This window comes from Acanthopagrus latus, chromosome 1 (assembly GCF_904848185.1).
Source record: "Acanthopagrus latus isolate v.2019 chromosome 1, fAcaLat1.1, whole genome shotgun sequence".
Classification (NCBI taxonomy): domain Eukaryota; kingdom Metazoa; phylum Chordata; class Actinopteri; order Spariformes; family Sparidae; genus Acanthopagrus; species Acanthopagrus latus.
This window is the reverse complement of record NC_051039.1, coordinates 26,993,454-27,015,253: the sequence shown is the minus strand read 5'-3', so window position 1 is coordinate 27,015,253 and position 21,800 is coordinate 26,993,454. Positions and strand designations below refer to the sequence as shown.

Below are 21,800 nucleotides of genomic sequence, written 5' to 3'. Positions count from 1 at the left end.
TGACAAGAACAAGAATTACAAAGGAAACAAACGTTATTTGTTGTCATGACTGAATAAACTCAATAAACAAAGTGATCTGGCACTGAAAAAAACCTTGCTTTGAATTTACTTAATTTTTATATGTCAAGTGCTTGCGCGAAATAATTAACTGAGTGCAACTCTGACACAGAGTACTATCAGTCTGAAGTGAGGGAAATATTAGCAAAAAAGCCACATTTGACAGGGCTTTAATTTTGAAAATCCACATCAGATCTGCCTTGAATTTAGTGAGTGCAACTCTGACAATGGGTAGTATCAGTCTGAAGTGAAATTGGTCCGTGGAAACAGGGCGTTTATCTGCAATTGCAATCTGAATTTGAGGGAAATGTTGAAAATACCTGGAATTTTAGAGAGCTTTAATTTTGAAAATCTACATCGGATCCGCCTGGAATTATCTAAGTGCAACCCCTGACACTGAGTGCAATCGGTCTTAAGTGAAATGAGTCTGTGGAAATAGGTAGTTTTCTTTGAAAGTAAATCTGAAATCAAAGGGAAATATTAGCAAAAATGTCACATTTTAGAGGGCTTTAATTTTGAAAATCCACATCAGAACTTCCTGGAATTACATGAGTGACACTCTGAGGTTGAGTTCTATCAGTCTGAAGTGAGGGAAATATTAGCAAAAAAGCTACATTTGACAGGGCTTTAATTTTGAAAATCCTCATCAAACGCCTCCTTATGTGTTTTACACAAACACTCAACTTTGATTTTGCTTGGTCCGTTGCTTCGAATAACAAGGCCAACACAGAGCAGACATCACTATCCTTACACAGACTTTACATTCAGGGCATTTAGCAGACGCTTTTTGTCCACTTACAGTAATTCATACATATGCTGATAGGATTAGCTGCCGACCAGCACATCAGTTTGGGGTTCAGTATCTTGCCCAAGGACACTTTGGCATGCAGACCAGGGGAATCGAACAAGCGACCTTCCGATAACTTATGACTCTACCCCTGAGCCACAGCTGGCCCACATTTTAAAGTCTTTACAGGATACATATGACCTCCTAACGTATGGAGAAAGAATGTCCTGGGACAATCCTAGTTTTCTCCTACAAAGTGCATGAACGTTGATGTTTGATGTGATGCGGCTCTTGCATGTCTTCGTTGGAGGCCTGCTATCTGTCTCTTCAGTACCTCATGAAAGGCAAGCTGGTGATTGCAGTGCTTACATTTAAACACTGAGGCGCCACTACAGTCAGCACCGAAGAATCGCACTTAAACTCGATGAGAGGGTCTTTTTGGATTATGTGCCGTATTTGCTTGTCTGTTACTTGTTTGGAAGGATGAGTGCAACAGAAGTCGTGAGTGTAATGGAACTACAGTGGTCGTGACATTTGATCAGATCAAAGTGAATATCCTTTACCATAGAAGTGTTTGTGACAAAATGGACATTAAAAAAAGTAACACACTAACACACAGGATTTGTAATGTACGAAAACTTATCCTTTCAACTGTTTTGATGGATTGCTGTGATATATTCCAACAAAGTCTGGGAAGTTACACACACACACACACACACACACACACACACACACACACACACACACACACACACACACACACACACAAATCATTTTTTACATACATTTTACATACGTAAAATATATTTTAAAAAAGAAAATCGTTTCTTTTATTTGGACAGTAAATTCATGACAAAATTCAACATCAATATTCCAGTGGGTGTTTTTATTTTCAAGTTACGGCTGTAACTTTTCTTGTAAATTTACTAGTAAAACTTAAGACCATTTATTTTTCGCTTTACTTTGTTTAAAATATAGGTGTATACTCACTGTTAATACTGACTTTAATCAAAAGCATTAAATGATGAAAGTAAACTATCTTATACTGCCAAAGACTCAGCCTCTGTACACGGGTTGTATGCTACCAGGATGCCCCCTAATCTTGTTCTTAATATTCTCTCTTGTGCTTTTTTTTTTTTTCTTTTTTTTTTTACTATGAAAGTGCTTTATAAACAAAAGATAATGCTACAATCTTCTGGTATGTAGCTCCTCAATGTATTGATGATGAAATATAATGTTAGAAGTCAGTCATTCTTTCACAGATCCAATGATGTTGTCTGGTGCAATAGTCATCATTCCAGCTTCTCTCCTCGCTGTACCAGTAGTTATCAACACACTTCGCCCCGCCTCCATGCTGCCCATTGGGCCTCCCTTTTCTCCAAAACCTGTTTAAACACGAACAGTCAAGTGATTGGCTGGGGTTATTGCATAAATGGATGCACAATGTGCTGATAATCATCAAACTGGCTGCCACATCACCAGAGATAGAAAATGTCATACACTGTGCTGTTCAGAGCTGAACCATCTACCCATCTCCATGTTCCCTCTTCTTCTCTGTCAGTCAGTCCAATCCAGACAACAAGGTTTGCAGAATTGATGAACATCTGCAGCATAACATACCAGAAGTCACCAGAACAATCGAAATGTGGGCTCATGCAAAGCTTCAACTAAATTAAACACCCTGCTCCACCCAACTTGTTTTTATTTTACCTGCTCTTCCTTGCTGTTTACAATGACCAGATCCGCCCCTCTGCCTCTGCAGTCCTCTCTGCTGTCATCCCAGCTCTTCTTTCCCGAAGAAATGTAGTAAAAACTGTAGTTGAACGATGTGCATCCATCCCTACAGAAGTCACCTGCAAAGTGTCAAAAGTCCACTTAAACACCAAGAAACTCTCAGTGAGATTCACACAAACTGGGGCAGAGTGACATGGTCTTGACACAAAGTCCAGATACACACACACAAACACACAATCCAAAAAGACTGTAATATGTATATATATATATATATATATATATATATATATATATATATATATATATATATATATATATGTATATATATATATATATATATAATGTGAATGAATATATTGCCCACTCACTGAGTTCAACCAAAGTCTGTTGTCTCTCTCTGGCCCAGCTCTCGCTGTGGGTCTGCAGTCTGATTCTGCCTGCATGGGACATTAGATACACACAGTGAGACTCTTCTGACCCAGTGTTCATTGAGCTGCACAGAAAATGGACAAACAACTGATGACTTGAGTTGGTGAGATCTTTCATAAAAGAGAAAATGAATGTAGAGTATTTACAGTGGAGTCCTGTTCCTATAATGCCGGCCAGGAGGAGAACACACAGCAGCAGTAGGCACAGCGTTTGAGCCCTGACAGAAGTCCTGCCTGGGTGGAAGATGGCGCAGGGACACATTAGAAATAGTCATTTAGAGCAAAAGGCAGATTTGTGTGTGTGTGTGTGTGTGTGTGTGTGTGTGTGTGTGTGTGTGTGTGTGTTACTCACCTGGATTCACTGCTCTCTGTGTAGCAGCTTTGTGACCCTCGTAATAGTCTGAGTCTTCATAAATAACCACTGCCCTCTCTTCTGCCTCATCACCCTCCCCAGGCGCACTCAAGGCTGTTTCTTCCATTTGCTTTGGTTCAGCTGGATCATTGTCATAAATGTACTCATGCATCTCCATTTCTCTATTTGAACAGGACATTTTAGGAGGTTTGTCCCGACAGACAGCCACTTGCGTTTCTTCCCCACTGTTTAGTGCCACACTTCCTTGAATGCTGCGACACAGTTTCCTCTCATTTCTGTGTCACTGTACTTTCTTATTTACTCACCCTGTACTTTGGCTGACCCACACATCAAGCTGACAGGATGTTACATCAGTTTCTGTGATTCTGTGGTAAAGTGCACATATTTATAACCACATCAGCTTCAACCAGCATCTTTCACCTCAGTCAGACGTCACTGGCATTTCCTAAATATATGATCAGCAATGAAGAAAAAATAAAAAAAAAACACGCTGGAGAGAAAGACGGGGTTGCCTTTACATTTACACAATAAAGTGAGGCATCAAACAATGCTTATGAATATGATGTTTTTGAACACAGCACTAAAAAATAACCAGGCTATTTAAACCTGCTGTGTATCACACAGGATGGTTCAGGGAAGTGAGAACAGTCGGTTTCGATGGATGTAGGCCCAAAGATGTGAATCAACTCATGACAAAAGAACTGAATCAGTTCATACTCTGTGCTGTTTGCTGTTGGAGCCTCATCTGCTCACATGCTGCTGTGGAATAGGATGTGAAAGTACATACAAACATGACAGGTGGTGGACCTGTGTTGACAGCATTAGAAGAACCCTGCACCTCATTGGTTACAGTGTGGTGCCACTTACTACTCATTTGTGGGCCTACAAAATCATTCCTCCAAGTAATACATTGCCATTTTAATGTGATTTGCCTGTTTTGGCTGTCTGTGGATCAGCTACATTGACATTGTTTGTGGGAGTGGCGATAAATGTGCACTGTACTGTCAGAAATATTCTGCTCGGTAAATGTTGTTGGAGATTCCAGGTAAAAGTCAGAATTTCAAGTTTTCTGTCAAGAGGAACTCTTCACGAAAGTATTGTGTTTTCCATTGTATACATAATCATGTAGATTCTTGTGGGCATGTTATGTGCTGCAAGTAATGTTATATATTATGCTTTCTGTTCAGAGTTAGCGTGTACAGTTTGTGTCTGCTCGGATTTGAAAGATCTGTAAAGCTTAATTCTTATAAACACTATAACCACGAATGGGTCAATGTACCAAAAGCACTCATTGTGAAAAATGACCTCTTTAAGAATGTTACATTAATGTATATTATTATGTTGTTGGCATGTTATTACTGATTCTTACTGTCCACAGAGCATCAGTGATGTCAGTGAAGCAAGGAGTCTGCACTGAGCCCAGAGGATACAAGAAGACGACACCCAGCCCAGCCACAGTCCGTTCACCCTGCTGCCGTCTGGCAGAGATACAGAAGTACACGCTGCCTTACCAGTGGATTACAGAGCAGCTGCCTTCCTCAGGCTGTGAGACTGATCAATTCATTTTCAACATCCTGTTGTATAAAATATTTTTTCTTTTTTCTCTGTTTTGTAGCATCAAGGGACTAATCTTTCATTTTAAAACCTGATGTTGTAAAATGCCAGTAGAAGAACCTTTACCTTCTGACAGTTGGTCTGACAGAATGAGTAATTCAAAGACTTCCCTTTGGCCTGTGTGAAAATGTGATGACCATTCTTCATTATAGCCTATGAATTTTTGTTTTTAGAGAAAGACAATTTGATTGTAATAATACCTGCTAGATCAGGGGTTCTCAACCTGTTGCGAGCTGGCCCCCCCCAAAGCTGCAAACCACACTCCTATCTGTAATTGCATTTTAGATAGCCGTAATAGCATTTCTCCACGTCAAAATTGTATTCTCACTAGTCAGAATGGTAATTAAAGATGTTTGCAATAACATTCTTACTAGTAGAAATGTTAGTTCAAGATATCTACAACTTTGATTGTACTTGTCAAAACTAAATATAAGATATTGCGGATATCTTTAATTACCATTCTGACTGGTGAGAATACAATTTTGACTATCTAAAATGTAATTACAGATAAGAGTGTGGTTCGATTAAATGTTAAAACGGCTTGCCATAGCCGGGCGTTTATTTGTTTCAATCACTTAACAGACCAGGCGGCAATTTGGGACCAGGCGTTTAATTCCTTCCTCACAAAAATCCCAGATGAAAATGTCACAAACTTCGCCAGCGTGAATTCTCTGGCATCCTTCTGGGCAATATTTGTCTTCTGCAAGTGAAGTTGTTGCGGCGGAGGAAACGATTAATCCAACCAGCGCTCACAGCAAACTCCTCATCTCTGCTGTCATGGTGGCGTACATTTGTTTCTCCATCGCCCTGATCATTTTGCGGGACACTCTCTCGTGGCGTGCCCGTTTGCTGATCACCCATCCCTGCATGTTTATCTCAGGCTCCTCACTAGCCTTCTTCCTCCCTCCACCTGGGAGCCTGGCCCTGTTGCTGTCCTCCTCGGACAGACGCTGAAGCTCAGTTTGAGTTTTCATCAATCTCTCACTCTAGCAGCTGCTTCTCCCGAGTTTTCCTCTTTGGAACCGGCGGTAATTTATCGAAATATACACCTGCACCCAGCGTTTAAAGGTGACCCTGCGGTTAACTGAAATCCTGCTATTATTTGGTAATATACGATACATTTACACCCCGCTCTGTAAGCCAGGGCAGGAACGGCGGCGGCCATGTGCATCCGCGATTCATTTGCAGCCTGGATGCGGAGTGGGGGAGACTGACAGACTGACTGCCTGTGAGTGCTCTTTAGTGGATCTGATAAGTTCATGTTTTTCACTAGCATACTTCACTTACTGATACAATTATGAAATTTGGTACCTTTTCCATAGCCTAACTAAAAGAAAATCGTGGGTGTCCCCTCAAAATTTCAAAATTGCGGCTGTTTTTTCAAGATGGCCACCAGTAAAGGTTTTAGCGAAGGGTGTTTTTGCCTTTGGTAATCATTTGATCACATTTTTTTGTTTAACATACCTTAACCTTAACCCATTTTGGCCGCATTTCTACCATTAAAGCCGGGAGCGCTGTTGTGTAACTCTACCACTGAGGCAGGGAAAGCTTGTACGTCTATTTTCGACTACAAGGGTTTTTTTGCACCAATTATCGCCTCTGGACCAATGAAATGCATCAGAATAGAGTCGTGGTAGTGTTGTCATGTTCCACGTGTCATTGTTTTGAATTTCTTCGCGCAAGCATGGCGGACATTTGTAGTAGCAAAGAGGTTTCGGAAGGAGATTTTGATTTTTGATTTTGAGGAGTTTCTAGGATTCGATGACAGCGACGTTAGTGGCTTTCTTGACTTTGAAAGGGCTGAACCAATCGAACTCAGGATTTACGGTTAAGACATATGTTTGAAGACAATGATGTAGACGATAGCGATGATGAGTTTGAAGGTTTTGAAAGTGACTGGAAGACTGGAAGAATTACCACCGTAATTGATGGCGTGTTTTCAACCACACGCCAGGATTTACCTGCAGATGCCACACCACTGCAGGCATTTAGTCATATTTTCACGGATGAACTTTGAGAACATCTTGTCACTGAGACAAATAGGTACAGTGACCAGGTTCACACACACCCATCTAGAGCAAAAACCGCGAGGCGGTCCCAGGTTACTGAAGCTGAGATGAAGACATTTATTGGATTGAGCATGGGCATGGGACTTCTGGTGCTGCCAGTGAGAAGGGATTACTGGCGGCTGAATAAAAAACTCTTCACAAAGCAGTTCCCCAAAAACATGTCTCGGGACAGATTTATGGCCATCTGGAGGTAAGGACAATAATAATAGGCTACTTATTGATTGTGATGATCCTCTTATAAAGAATTACGACAGTTTATGACAGTTTACTTTTCATTGAATTCATAAGCTGGAAGGCTAATTTACATCACAGACAGATGTATAGTATTATGCACAATACTTTCATTCAGTAATCATCACATACAAGTGAATGTAATTTAAAACACAGACAGTTTTTATTCATAGTATTTTTATTCAATCATCACATACAAGTATAAATAGTAGCTTACAGTCCAATGTCATTTACAATATAGACAGAATATTATGTCACTATAATATTTTATATTATGCTGTCATCCAAGGTAACTTACCTGTGTCTGTGTCTGCATTTCCAGGTATCTACACCTCCAGAACAATGAGGCAGCAGATATCAACCGGGATGACAAGCTATGGAAAATGCGCTGGTTTTTGAATTACCTCCTTGACCGATTCCAGGCACTATATGAGGTAGATGGCAACGTCACCGTGGATGAGAGCATGATCAAATTCAAAGATTGTCTCTCCTTCAGGCAGTACCTGCCCATGAAGCCAACAAAATGGGGTGTCAAGGTATGGGTAATGGCAGAGAGCTGCACAGGATACGTGATCAACTTCCAGGTCTATGCTGGTCGTGAAGGGTCAATAGAGAAGGGTCTCGCACACCATGTGGTCATGGATTTAGCCAGACTATATTACGGCTCTCACCTGTCCATCTACATGGACAGTTTTTACATGGGGGTAAATCTCTTGGAGGAGATGAAGACCCATGGCCTGAATGCTTGCGGCACCGTTCGTGCCAACCGGACGGGACTCCCAAAGAATGAGAGGCATAGAAAAAACACCGCCATGGAAAAACACAAGTTCAGGGTAGCTCAGAAGGGCGAACTCACATTCTGTATTTGGCAGGACACAAAAACTGTCATGGTGCTTTCCAATCATCACGATCCAACTCAGACGGGGACAGTGAATCGAAGAAAAGACGGAGCCAACCACGCCCAGTGGTAGTGCCAGCTTCTCTCGCAGACTACCAGAAGTACATGAAAGGCTTGTTTGACTTTTGTTGGTCTTTTGAGTGCAAATGTGTCACTGCAAAGGTGTGAGTGTCATGTGTGTCAACTGAGTGTCGTGCGTGTTCCAGGAGTTGATCTGCTTGATCAAATGGTTGGCTATTATGGATTCCAGCATCGATCAAAGAAGTGGTAAAGGAGGTTTTTCTTTTTCTTGGCTGTGTCTTGCCACAATGCCTGCATTGCTGCGAGGTCTCTTGGAGGAACAGTCTTCAGAAACAAGTACAGAGGCTACAAAAACTGGCTGGAGGACCTGGCAGAGCAGCTCATCACACCACACAGAACAAGGACTATTCCTCTTTCTCCTCCTCCTCCTCTTCCTTCTCTATCTTTTCTTCCTTCCTCTCCATCTCCTTCTCTTCCTTCCTCTCCATCTGCTGGACCATCAGGAAGAAGATTCATGCCTCCTCCATCACCTCCTCCTTCTCCATCTCCATCTGCAGGAAGCAGAGGAGACACACCTACTCCACAGCATGACTGTGGAAAAGTCTTTGACAAGCGTGAACAGTGCAGGGAGTGTCAGCTTGGCCCTGACAATGAAAAAGTAGGTGGACCAACTGTGTATGGCTGTAAACAGTGCAACCTACCACTGCACATTGAGTGCTTTGGCAAGCACTATCACCGTTACATGTGAGACTGCAGACTGTTACAGTCATTACATGCTGTTGTTGTTCTTGTGTAATTGAAAATATGTGCTGTTCCTGCATTGACACTTTTCTTTACATTTTTTTATTTTTATGTATCTCAATAAACTCAATTCCACACGAAAGCCACAGGTGTAAGCTATACAAATACTTTTTGAATTTTGTTCCTATCTGCTACAGAGGCTGAGAAATCAATAATTTAGTAAGCATTGTCACAATTGCTGAATTTCCAGAAAAACTTCAGGTTTTAGGGGGGTTTTCTGAAATCACCCATAGGTTTTACAGGCATTTTTTCCAAGCATTTTAGGCCTAAATGGGTTAAGTAGAGTACATATATGCACAAGTATGATGTATTTCTGTTAAAGAGGTCATATGGCATGTAAAAACAAAGATGGCGTCCAATATGGCAGCCAAAATCATGAAATTATTGTCCAAAAATATGTTCAGCATAGAAAATGCTCTTTTATCACACCACACCATCACTACAAATATTTTCACTATAAATCTGCATGTCTAAGTTCAGTTTTGCATGTCTAAGTTCAATTTAGGTGGTGGTGCTTTAGTTACGGTAGTTTTAATTTAAAAGTGTGAATGTCAGCGCACAACCAGGGCATACTGGTGACTTCACTGCTGTGTAACTCAGCATGGGGTTCAGTGTCAGCTAATCTTGTTTTACTAATGCTGTACCTAGCTTTACTAACCCCAAAATGGTAGGCTAGTAGTAGTTGTAGTGTAGTTTAGTTTAGTTTAGTGTCCAAAATGCTGTCTAATAGCCCCATATCAATTAGCTCTTAGGAAGTAATTGGTAGATTTGTTAGACAGCTGCACCTGAATTGACAGGGTGTGCCAGCACGGGAGAGCCGAGCCAAGGGTAAGTGGGGCTATACATGGCTTTTTCGTGTACTTACCTGGATGGTCTACAGATCACATGGAACTTAAATGGCACTGGATGAATGATCGGGCTAGCTGTAGGATGACCGAACCTAGTTGTATCCCATACATCAATGTGCGTATCAGACTAAGGTGGTAAAAGGATAGCCCCTTGGCCTTATTTAAGAACTCATAATGGCAAGTACAGTCACAAGCAGAGGGAAGACTGACTGGAGCAAATGTTGTCTTTGCCAGGAAGACAAGAAAAACGAAGGTCTAACTTCTCCCTCAGCCTCAGTACATCAAAATCCAGAACATGATGGGTACGTAATGATTGCAGTCAATGTGCAATTGTTCAAGGAAATTGGTGAAACACTACAACACTACGTCAAAACATGGCAAAATACCACAAGAGCTGTAGAGTCATTTTTAACAATGCAAAACTTGATCGTGCAAGGAAGCGAAGACCTAAAGTTAAAGGTAGTGAACCACAAGAAATGAAAGCCAAGCCACGTCGCATGAACCATGACAATGAGGGTTGCATTTTTTGTGAAAAAGTAACACCTGCATCAGATCTTTGATAGTAATGACCATGAATCTCAATAGGAGACTACATGAGTGTGCTCAAACACTCAATGATGGTAACCTTTTGGCAAAACTAGGTGCAGGTGATGCAATTGCACAAGAGCTGAAATACCATTTGGATGCCTCGCTAGCCTATATAACAGGGAGAGGTCCCATCTTAGAAATCTTGAGAAAGTACATTCTCACAGTGAAGAAACAGATGTATATCCACTGGTTCTTTCAGAGCTGGTGAACTACATAGTTGAAACCAGTTTGGGTTCAGATGGTCCTGCCATATTTCCACTTGCAGACCTATCTCAGTTATACCAGCAGCCCCTGGAACAATTGGGCATCGTGTCACCCACTGTAAATGCAACAAGGTGGAAAGAAAAGCTGTTAGCAGAAATCCCTGAATTAGAAGCACACAAGAAAGGAAAAAGTGTTCTACTTGCCCTCCAGAGAGATGTGGCACAAGCCCTATCTCAAGCATCTGACTACTCAGATGCACTTGTCATTGCTAAAGCAGCAAAGATACTGAGGAGGAAAATTCTAGAATATCAGTCCAAGTTTGATGGCACCTTTGGTGAAGGATGCATCAAAGATGCAATACCTCAGAAAAGAAAAACAGATTTTGAGGTAAGTATCACTTCTCAGGTGCCACTTCTCAGGGACCAGGCTCACTCTGTAGCTACAGTGAAGCATTCAATGCAGAAAGTGAGTGATGCTGTTGCACACTTAAACCTAGGCCAAGTACCGAATATTACGGCAGACCAGCCGATCTATGCCTTGGCAAAACAGGTGCAGTGGCAGTGACCAGATGAATATGGAGAGGATAAATATGTTGTCATGTTTGGGGGTCTTCATATTGAAATGGCTGGTGGCTGGACTGGTGCCCAAGGTGAAACAGGCACTGCTTCTTCTGGCACAGCAGATTCCTTCATCTCTGTCTCAAGTGTCACTAGGACATGACAAATGCACCAGGTCACTGCATGCAGTCTTTTCATGATGTTGAAGACTGCCTACAACAGTTACTGCACAGAGCAAGAAGAAGTCAATGAACACTCATTGGGCTTTGAGGAATGGTGTCAGAACAAGAGCCAAAGAAGTCCACAATTTCAGTTCTGGTATTTGGTGCTGTCAATGGAGCTGACTGTGTTTATGCTGATAAGATCGTTCCGTGAGGCCAACTTCAGCCTCTACTGCTAGGCATTAAAGGAGCTGATGCCATACTTCTTTGCCAATAACAACACCAATTATGTCCGCTGGTTGCCTGTTCACCTGAGGGACATGCTGACTCTGGAAAGTAGGCACCCAGAAGTGGCTCATGAGTTCATGAAGGGCAACTTTGTGGTGCATAAGACCAAACATGAATTCTCAGCACTTGCTCTTGATCAAGCACATGAGCAGGCCAATGCTTTAATCAAGGGTGATGGTGGAGCCATTAGGCTCACTGAAAATCCATCAGCCCTGAGGAGATGGATGGTCCCTGGTCCTGAGGTGAGTCACTAGTGTCCGTCTATGAAAGTGAGGCACAGATGAAAGAGGCCAATGATCACTCACTTCACCATGAGAAGACTCTACATGCTCAGCAGACATTTTTTGACAGGGTCCAGAAACTCTCTCAGGTCCTGCAAGACTTGGGAAACCCTTTCCAGGAGGACAGCACAGAGCTGTTCACGATAGACTCCAAAGATGTTGCTCATCCCAGCTCTGCTGACCTTGTTCACACTCACATGGATAAAGGCCAAAAAAAGTACCAAGAATTGGTGAAAGGCTTGGCAGAAAATCCAACCTCATTCTATGTGCCCATCAAGAAGAACAGGCTTGACTCCTTCTCATAAGATAAGCCTACTACAGTGTCATCAAAACAGAAGCAGCTGAAAGAAAAACGTCAGCTGTTCTCCAAACTATTCATTTCTTGTCAGAGCAGGGAATGTGACCTGCAGGAATTCTTTCAGCACGAAAATCAGTCCCAAAAGAGGACAAGGTGGAAGATGCAAGGTGACAGAAAATAACTCCATTCCTTCAAACTGGCACAACTTCCTCCGACACAACAGCAACAAGTCAGGGCTGTTTGACTTCCTGGCAGACAAGATTACTGAGATGTCTGTGCCAAACTTGGTTATTGTGACCAAAGGAACCAAAGCGCTCAGCAATCACAACGTGAGTCTGCTTGAACTAAACAACTGTTCTCACGAGGAGGCAGACGGCCGCATCTTTGTCCATGCCAGATATGCTGCATCACAGGGGAGCAAATCTATCATGGTAAAAGCCAATGACACAGATGTCCTTGTAATTAGCCTAAGGCCCCATCTACATGCGAGAAAACATTCTTTTTTTTTTCTCCGTCTTCCTCGTCATCATTTTAAGAATATTTGCGTCCACATGGATCCACAGAAAACAACTGAAAACGCTGTAGTTCATATTCCAGGCCTGTAGGTGCTGCTTGACATTCACCAAAAACAAAGAAGAAGACACAGAGCATGCGCATTATTAAGATTGCGTGCTGTAAACAAACAGACAGTAGACGGAGAAACCTAACACAACAAGAAGATGAAAATGTGTAGTGCAAGGAAACCAGAATCTTTTGTGTGGACCAGTAATGAGGTCGAACTGCTGCTGCGATTCACACTCAACTACAAGGCATGTAAGTTGCAAGAAAGGCTCAATATCTTCTGCGGCACGAACACGAGCATGTAGTCCGCCATTGTTGTTGTTGTTGTTATGAGAGGTCGTGGGGTTCAGAGGTCAGAGGATGGCGTCATTGTTTTGGAAAGTATGCAGATTCGCCGTCCACATGAAAACGGGAGGGCTGCATTTTCGGATTTCTCCACCCTGAGACCCGGTTTCAAAAACATGCGTTTTCAGGCCCTGCTTTTCCGGATCCGTGTGGACGGTTGGCCAAAATGATGCAATACGTGTGTGTTTTCGCAAAAGAGCATTTTCGTGTGGACGGCCCCTCAGTATCAAAGTCAACTTTATTGTCAATTCTGCAGCATGTACAGGACAAGCAGAGAATCGAAATTTCGTTACTCTCAACCTCTAGTGACTTAACATAACATATAGAAAAGAATAAACATGTATAAATATATAGAAAAATAGAAAAGTAAATAGACAACTGTACAATTTGACATTATAAATGACATAAATTATAAATGACATAAATAGACAAGGCAAGTAACAGTAGTGCGATGTAAACGTGAATGTAAACAGTAGTGCAAAAAGAGAGAATAGGTTTTTTTATATATATATATATATATATATATATATATATATATATATATATATATATATATATAAGGAGAGCTTATTTATCTGGTAGTGATAAAGTGTCTGAAGGTCTGATTGTTGTTTTCCAGGGGCGGGGTGTGTGTGTGTGTGTGTGCACAGCAGGGGGGGGGCATTCAGAGTCCGTGTGTGTGTGTGTATGTGTGTGTGGATTGGGGGGAGGGGGGCAGCAGGTGGAGAGTCAGAGTCCAGGGAGGGTGTGTGTGTGGAAGGGGGGCAGAGCAGGGAGAGAGTTCAGCATCCTGACAGCCTGGTGGATAAAGCTGTCCCTCAGTCTGCTGGTCCTGGCCTGCAGGCTCCGCAGCCTCCTCCCTGATGGCAGCAGGGTGAAGAGACTGTGTGACGGGTGGGTGGGGTCTCTCGCAATGCAGAGAGCTTTGCGGGTGAATGTGTTTCCTATGTTTCCAATTCTGAAAGGCATAGGTCTGGAGAAGCTGTGGCTGGCATTTGGCCAAGGTCAGAGCCTTCGGTGGATAGGTATTCACAACCTGTACAACAGTGCTGGTGCAAAGATGGCTAAAGGCATGCTATTCTTCCATGCATTTACAGGTTGTGATGTTGTCTCAGCCTTCAGAAACGAAGGAAAGAAAACAGCCTGGCAAACATGGAACATATTTCCTGAAGCCACCTCAGTCTTTTCTAAACTGAGCAAGTACCCAGCAACCATCGAGGATGCTGACATGAAGATTCTGGAGAGGTTTGTGGCACTCATGTGCGACAGGTCAAGCACTCTAGACAGTGTAGATGAGGCCACACTTGACCTATTTGCCAGAAAACAGAGGACTTACGAAGCCATCCCTCCAACCAGAGCAGCTCTGCTCCAGCACACAAAACGCTTAACATATCAGGCAGGTGTATGTGCCCAGGCAATTCTGCACCAGCCAGAAGCAGAGAGTCCTGCTGACTGGGGTTGGGAAAAGGTTGGTTAGGAATGGAAAGTCTTCTGGACAGCCATCTCTCCCATTGCAAAGAGTTGTGAACAACTCGCTAAATGTGGCTGCAAGTCTGCCTGCCATGGCAGATGCAAATGCTACAGGCTTGGGCTGGTGTGTACAGCTTTATGCAGCTGCAAATGTGAGGTGTAAGTAGACTCTGGAATGGCTGCTATTTATTTTATTATTTATTTATTTTTTTATTTTATATTTTTTAATGTCAGTGTCAACATCATGACATATCATAAAAAACTGGGCCCTGAAAGAGTCTAAAATGGTATAAAAAATGGTGGCCATCTTGAAATTTTGTGTGGATACCCAAACCTTTCAAAAGAGTGGGTTATAGTGAGCACTTGTGCCAATTTTCATGTTTGTAACACAGACAGAAGTATTTTTTTACTCAACTACTTGCATTTCAACATGATCTTTTTTTTTTTTTTCTCTCAGATTTTCTCTTTTCTCTATTTTCCTACTCGCACCCCCCTGGAGAGTGTCCGCGCCCCCCCCCCCCCCCCACCAGTTGAGAATCACTGTTCTAGTCGAGGAGACGTGGGTGCTGTTCCGGAGCAGTTTGCTGTATCAGGAGGAGATGCTACAGACCTGTCCTCCCGTCTGTCATCATGGGGAATGTGAGATCTCTCCACAATAAGAAGGACGAGCTAACAGTGCTGTCCCGGCATCAGAGGGATTACCGCATCATGGTGCTCACTGAGACGTGGCTAACGGAGCTGAGCCCTGACATGGATGCTAACCTGGATGGTTTTCAACGGGCAGACAGGATGGCAGAGAGCGGTTAGAGGAAAGGGGGAGGGCTGGTGGTTTTTGTTAATGACAGACAGATGGTGTAACTCTGGGCACATCACTGTTACAGACCAGGTCTGCAGTAAGGACACTGAACTTTCAGCTGTTAGTATGAGGCCGTGCTACCTCCCGAGGGAGTTCACACAGGTGATTGTGTTCACTGTGCACATGCCCCCCTCTGCTAATGCTGCTGCACCTTGTGATGTTCTTCACTCAGTCACAAGCTCAGTGAAGACACAGCACCCACAGGTCCTCTTCCTCATCTCTGGGGACTTCAATCACGCTTCTCCGTCCTCCACCCTGTCCACATTCACACAGTATGTCACCTGCCACACCAGGGAAAATAAAACACTGAACTTATTGTATGCCAAGAGAGATTGAGCGGTACCAGCTCGAGATAGTCGGGCTCACTTCCACGCACAGTCTGGGCTCTGGAGCCCAACTCCTTTAGAGAGGCTGGACTCTCTTCTACTCTGGAGTTGCCCGTGGCGAGAGGCGGCGAGCTGGTGTGGGCTTGCTTATAGCTCCCCAGCTCAGCTGCCATGTGTTGGAGTTCACCCCGGTGAACAAGAGGGTCTCCTCCCTGCGCCTTTGGGTCAGGGATAGGCCTCTCTCTAGTGTTTTGGCTTATGGGTCGAACAGCAGTGCAGAGAACAGCATGCTTTAACTGTGCAGTTTCCACTGGTTGCCAGTTAACAAGGGGCTTGTAAACAGGCAGGAGATGCACCAGTGACCACTGACATTAAGAAATACAAGAAGACAAGCTAACCTGAGGCCCAACGTCAGCCTGCAGCACCTGCTGAACAAATATGATGACGTGAAATGTTCAAACAGCTTCCAGCAGTTGGTGTGTTGACTGAGAAACATTACAATTCTTAACATATGTCCACAGCTCCATGTAAATACACGTGAGACCAGTTAAAACACGACAAGTAGCATAACAGGACGTTGGTCCTGATCACAATGCTGTGTTTGTTTCAGTCCTGTCATGTGTCACCTTTGTAGGAGATGAGATGTTTCCAATTAAACAGAGTTCAGTGGCTTCAAACCAACTGGAACTTGTATAAAGAAAATCCTTCTGCTCTCTCCCTCTGTAATATTCAGGGAGATGAAGGTGCTCTGATGTGTTTCTTCATTACACTTCAGCTCACATCGCTCACACAGTAGAAACATCTCTTCCCTTGGTTTGTCGTGTATGCAGGCTGTACATGCACACTGTGTGGCTCGAGGTGGCTTCTCTGTGCCACAGTTTATAAACCAGGACGATGAGATGTTGGACGGGAGTTTTAGAATACGACAGGCTGACGGAGGTCACTACAGGTAACCGTAAGACAGTGATATCGTCTGTTGCAATGTTTTGCCGTGACAGTATCGTCATATGAAATGTGAACATTGCCCTGCTCGAGGCAGACCAGTTATCGGGGGTGATGTTCAGATTTTCTGAAGAACTTTATTTTGTACTTTGTGATTCTGTCAGAACGGATAAAATAAACGTCTTGCTACTTTGGCTCTGATGCAACATCCTGTCACACAATGTCCCTCCCACAGCGCTGTCTGATTGATTACATGTCACAGTTCATACCCTCTAAACACTGAGTAATCTAAATCTGCAGAGTAACTTGAAACTAAATGATTTAGATGAATTTAAGGCAGTGGAAATATAAAGTAGCAGAACACTTAAGTACTCAAGTAAAGTTCCTCCAGTTGGACTTCAGAACAGAACTTCAGTGAATTGTAATTTGGCTCATTTCGTCGCTGCTTGTTGATATTTTGGAACAACGGGTTTCATCAATAGTGCAAATGATCATCAGTTTTTGCTGGGTTTCTAATAATGGGTTATGGGCCCAGAAGAAGCCGCATGGGTCCGGCCCTGTGGCCCACACCTGGTACTGCTGCTCTTTAACTTCAGGACTTGTTCTGAATGACTCGCCTGGTCTAAATGACGGACAGATCCAAAGATCACTGGCTGTTTTTTATCTGTCACAAAGATTCACTTCTCCTTTGAGACCTTGTATATGAGCAGTCGTGTAGAAGGAGTGAGAAAACCTTCAGAAGCAGAACATGTTGTACACCGGTGCCTCCCTTGGATAACAGCTTCTGCCCTGCAGCTCTAAAGAGGATTTGCATGTTAGTCACTGACCAGGCTCTGTTTGCCCTCGCCGGCGGTGGACAGGTGTCAACAGGTGTGCTGCGGGGAGAGAAGCATAAATAGCTGCCGTAGAGACGCTCTCAGCATCAGACGGTCTTCAGGTGAACACAGAAGAGAAGCTGAGAGAAGCCAACATGGTCCGACTGAGCCTCATCGTCCTCTGCTGTGAGTATCCTCTCAGATGTAGTGGAGTACATTTATACAGTCCAGTATTCACTGACTGACTGAGTAAATGTACTTAGTTACTCTCCATGACTCCAGTGTTGTGTTACAGTGTTGTGTTACTGTGTTGTGTTACAGTGCTGGCTGCAGCTTGGTGTTTCACTGGAGCTGCTGGTGAGTTTTTATTCTGCTTGATCATCATCATTATTTACTGTTCTGATGCTTTTGCAGCTTTTTATTAAATAATTAGTTTATGAGTGTTGATACAAAATATATTGATATAAATGTACCGCTGGTGTTGATGTTCTGTTATAATAAATATGTCTACATGATACATGTATGAGGTTCAATGTGGCGAGGGCTGAGCTTGTTAGCATGCTATACAATATATACATATGTATATAACATAGACATACATATATAATATGTTAGACTAAATACAAAATAAAGACAAAAAAGGTGGATAAGGCTCAAGAAAATGAATAAAGGCTGATGATGATGATGTCACTGTGTTTTCACAGAGGGAAAGGAAATCATGAAATGTCGTGGTGACTTCATTACGATGTTTTGTGGTAAGACAACACACACTCATCTTTCTGTCCTTGTGTAACAGACTCATCAACTGCGTTCAGTCTGTTTGTCTCTTTGACTTCACCGTCATTGTAACTTTAACCTGGAAACAAAAGTGTATTCACTTTCAGACACAGTCCCTGAGTTTGGACTCACACATTGCTCTCCAACCTTTGTAAGACTTCACTGAGTTGTTATTTATTTGTATTCAGGTTATTTCTCTGTGACAGTGAGTGTTAATTAACATTTCTGTAAATAGGCCACAATTAGCAATTAGAGGCTTGTTTTCATCTGTTGTCCAACCTAAAATCAAGAAACAAGTTTAAAACAACAATCATGATGTCAGTCACAATTGCTGAGCTCCAGAGCAAAGACACACAACTGAACAATGAAACCATGTCTTCATTGTGTGACACTTCACACTCCTCTCTTCTCCAGGTGGTGGCAAGAAAGTAAAGGTTACAGAGTTTGGCTTCTTCGTCGGGGATAAGACATGTTTGAAGGGAAAACCCTACAGAAACTCAGATAACACCAACTGCTACAACCCCTTTGCAGCATTTGTTGGGAAGAAACTGTAAGAAAACATCCTCATCTTTGTGCTTTAAAAAAAATATGTTTTGTCTTGTCTTGAGGGCAACAACAATATGGTTATTATGGGACAAATATAGAGATGAGCAGTGAAACCAGAACTACAGCAGACATTCAGATGTGCGGTCCACCTCTGGTTCTGATCACATCTCCTTTCTGTTCCCAGCTGTGACGGCAAGTCCTACTGTGCGTTCATCTTAGATAAGAAGACATTCAAGAATGTGCGGCCTTGCGGCCATGATAAGAGAACGAACTGGACCGTGAAGTTCAAGTACACCTGTGTCTAATAGACCTGACTGTATGTACACACACACACACACACACACACACACACACACACACACACACACACTTCTACTTTTATACTCATGTACTTTTATAAATATGTTTTGAATTAAAGAAACAAATGTCTGTTATTATTGTTAATTTAAAGGAGCAGTGTTTGGTTCAGTTCTGGAGAAGAAATCCAAATCGAGAATACTGATGTTTACAATATTCATAAGTAATAGTACAAACATTGTTCCATAAATGAAGCTGTTCTCAGAGGAAAATAAGGTCCCAGAACACTGTCTGAAGCTAGACAGGTGGCAGGGTCCGCCACATACAAAGTAAAACGGTATAAATTGTTTTGCCCTTTAAGGTCAATTTGTTTATACAGTTTAATTATCATGAAAACAAATAGAGTTTGTTTATTTAGTTTGTTATGGACTGCTCCTTTAATCTACAGACTGAACCTTTAACCTACAGACTGCTCCTTTAATCTACAGATTGCTCCTTTAATCTACAGACTGAGCCTTTAACCTACAGACTGCTCCTTTAATCTACATACCGAACCTTTAATCTGCAGACTGCTCCTTTAATCTGCAGACTAAACCTTTAACCTACAGACTGCTCCTTTAATCTACAGACGAGAGCATGTGACCGGAGCTGAGCGGCAAGAATTTCCGCTCCCTGTTTACATGGGTATTCGCTCCTTCGCTCCATCACTCAAAGTTATACCAGACAGCTCCGCTCAAAGACCGTTCTCCGCTCACCTAAAATTTCATTCAGCTCCGGTGAAATCTCTCCACGCTCGCTCAAATTTAAAAGAGGGAGCAATTCCTGATGTTTTCTACCGAATCAGCCTGGGACACACTGCCCGATGTGGCCTAAACTGACGTGCAGCGGCTTTGTTGCTGGAGAGAGCCTGTCGATTGAAACCCTTTTCAGTTTGTAAAGAACAGTTGATTGTTTTGGGCTGTCACCTCGTCCTCTTTCTGTGTTCTGTTTGTTTGAGCCAGTGGATGGCCTTGAACTGCCAGCGCTATCAGGGCGGAACTGGAGCGAAATGGAACCATCGCTCTGGCCTTTGGATTAAAACCCGCTCTGCGCTCCGACTATATTTCGCACAATCCACTCCCCGCTCGCTCCGTGCTCCGCTCCGCTCAAATGCCCTGCTACAGACTGAACCTTTAATCTATAGACTGCACCTTTAACCTACAGACTGCTCCTTTAACCTACAGACTGCTCCTTTAATCTACAGACTGAACCTTTAAACTACAGACTGAACCTTTAACCTACAGACTGCTCCTTTAATCTACAGTCTGCCCCTTTAATGTACAGACTGCTCCTTCAATCTACAGACTGAACCTTTAATCTACAGACTGAACCTTTAATCTACAGACTGAACTTTTAATCTACAGACTGCTCCTTTAATCTACAGACTGAACCTTTGATCTACAGACTGAACCTTTAATCTACAGACAGAACCTTTAATCTACAGACTGCTCTTTTAATCTACAGACTGAACCTTTAATCTACAGACTAAACCGTTAATCTACAGACTGCTCCTTTAATCTACAGACTGAACCTTTAATCTACAGACTGAACTTTTAATCTACAGACTGCTCCTTTAATCTACAGACTGAACCTTTGATCTACAGACTGAACCTTTAATCTACAGACAGAACCTTTAATCTACCGACCGCTCCTTTAATCTACAGACTGAACCTTTAATCTACAGGCTGAACCTTTAATCTACGGACTGCTCCCTTAATCTACAGACTGAACCTTTAATCTAGCACATTTTTAAAAACTTTCATGAAACTCTTCACATAACAAACCTGGTGGTTGTTGAACACAGCTGATAATAATCCTCAGCAGCTGGTTAACACGCACACAAAGAGAATTCCGTACAAAGTGAATGAACTTTATCAATGAGGGTCGATCAATAACAACTTTTAAAGATTCTAAAAGCTTCAAGTCATTTTGAAACTTTGGCTGCTTGAATAATTGTTGTTAATGTGACGACACAAATCACTGATGTGTTTGTGTTCATGTTGTGTTTGTTTCTTCTGCTGTTTCTCATCACTGCTCATGTTTTTCTGCAGCTGAGGACCAATCAGCTGAGGCCTTTCAAACTCTGCTGTTAACAGCTGTGGACAGAATGCGTTGAAGGCCCATCAGACTGATCAGAGGTCAGATCAGAGCTGAAACTGGAAATCCTTGTCCTCTGTCTGAAGTTGTGTATTGAAATGATTCAAACATGTTCAAAGTGAAGGTTTTGAAGTGAATAAAATCCAAGTTTTCCTCTGACAGCATTTATTTTGTGTTGACTTTTATTTGTCCCTGTGCAGCTTCAGTCTTGAGTTGTGCTTTTATGACATTATTTATTATTTCATTTCACATAATGTTGGTTCGGGGCTCGCTGGCAGACGAGCCGCTCACTCAGTTTCATACCATCCATCCATCCATCCATCCATCCATCCATCCATCCATTTTCATCCGCTTCATACCAGGATGTTTCATAAATGACTTACACCAGTGTCTGACTCAATCCTCCGTTCTGATTGGCTGGAGGGGGTCAGCTCACTTTCCAGCAGTCCTGAAACTGTTAGCATGTTAGCACTTCCTGTCCCCTCGTCTCA

General features: G+C 42.6%; 1 protein-coding gene across 1 annotated transcript; it reads right to left on the bottom strand.

Annotated features, from left to right (window-relative positions):
* Positions 1-1,697: 1,697 nt before the first annotated feature.
* On the bottom strand, positions 1,698-3,623 carry LOC119025196 (CD209 antigen-like protein E). The gene is made up of 6 exons (XM_037108595.1): positions 3,359-3,623; positions 3,154-3,240; positions 2,947-3,015; positions 2,555-2,697; positions 2,345-2,448; positions 1,698-2,229 (listed from the first exon to the last, which is right to left on the bottom strand). The coding sequence occupies exons 1-6, from the start codon at positions 3,555-3,557 to the stop codon at positions 2,082-2,084; spliced, it is 750 nt and encodes a 249-aa protein (XP_036964490.1). The 5' UTR covers positions 3,558-3,623; the 3' UTR covers positions 1,698-2,081.
* Positions 3,624-21,800: the final 18,177 nt, after the last annotated feature.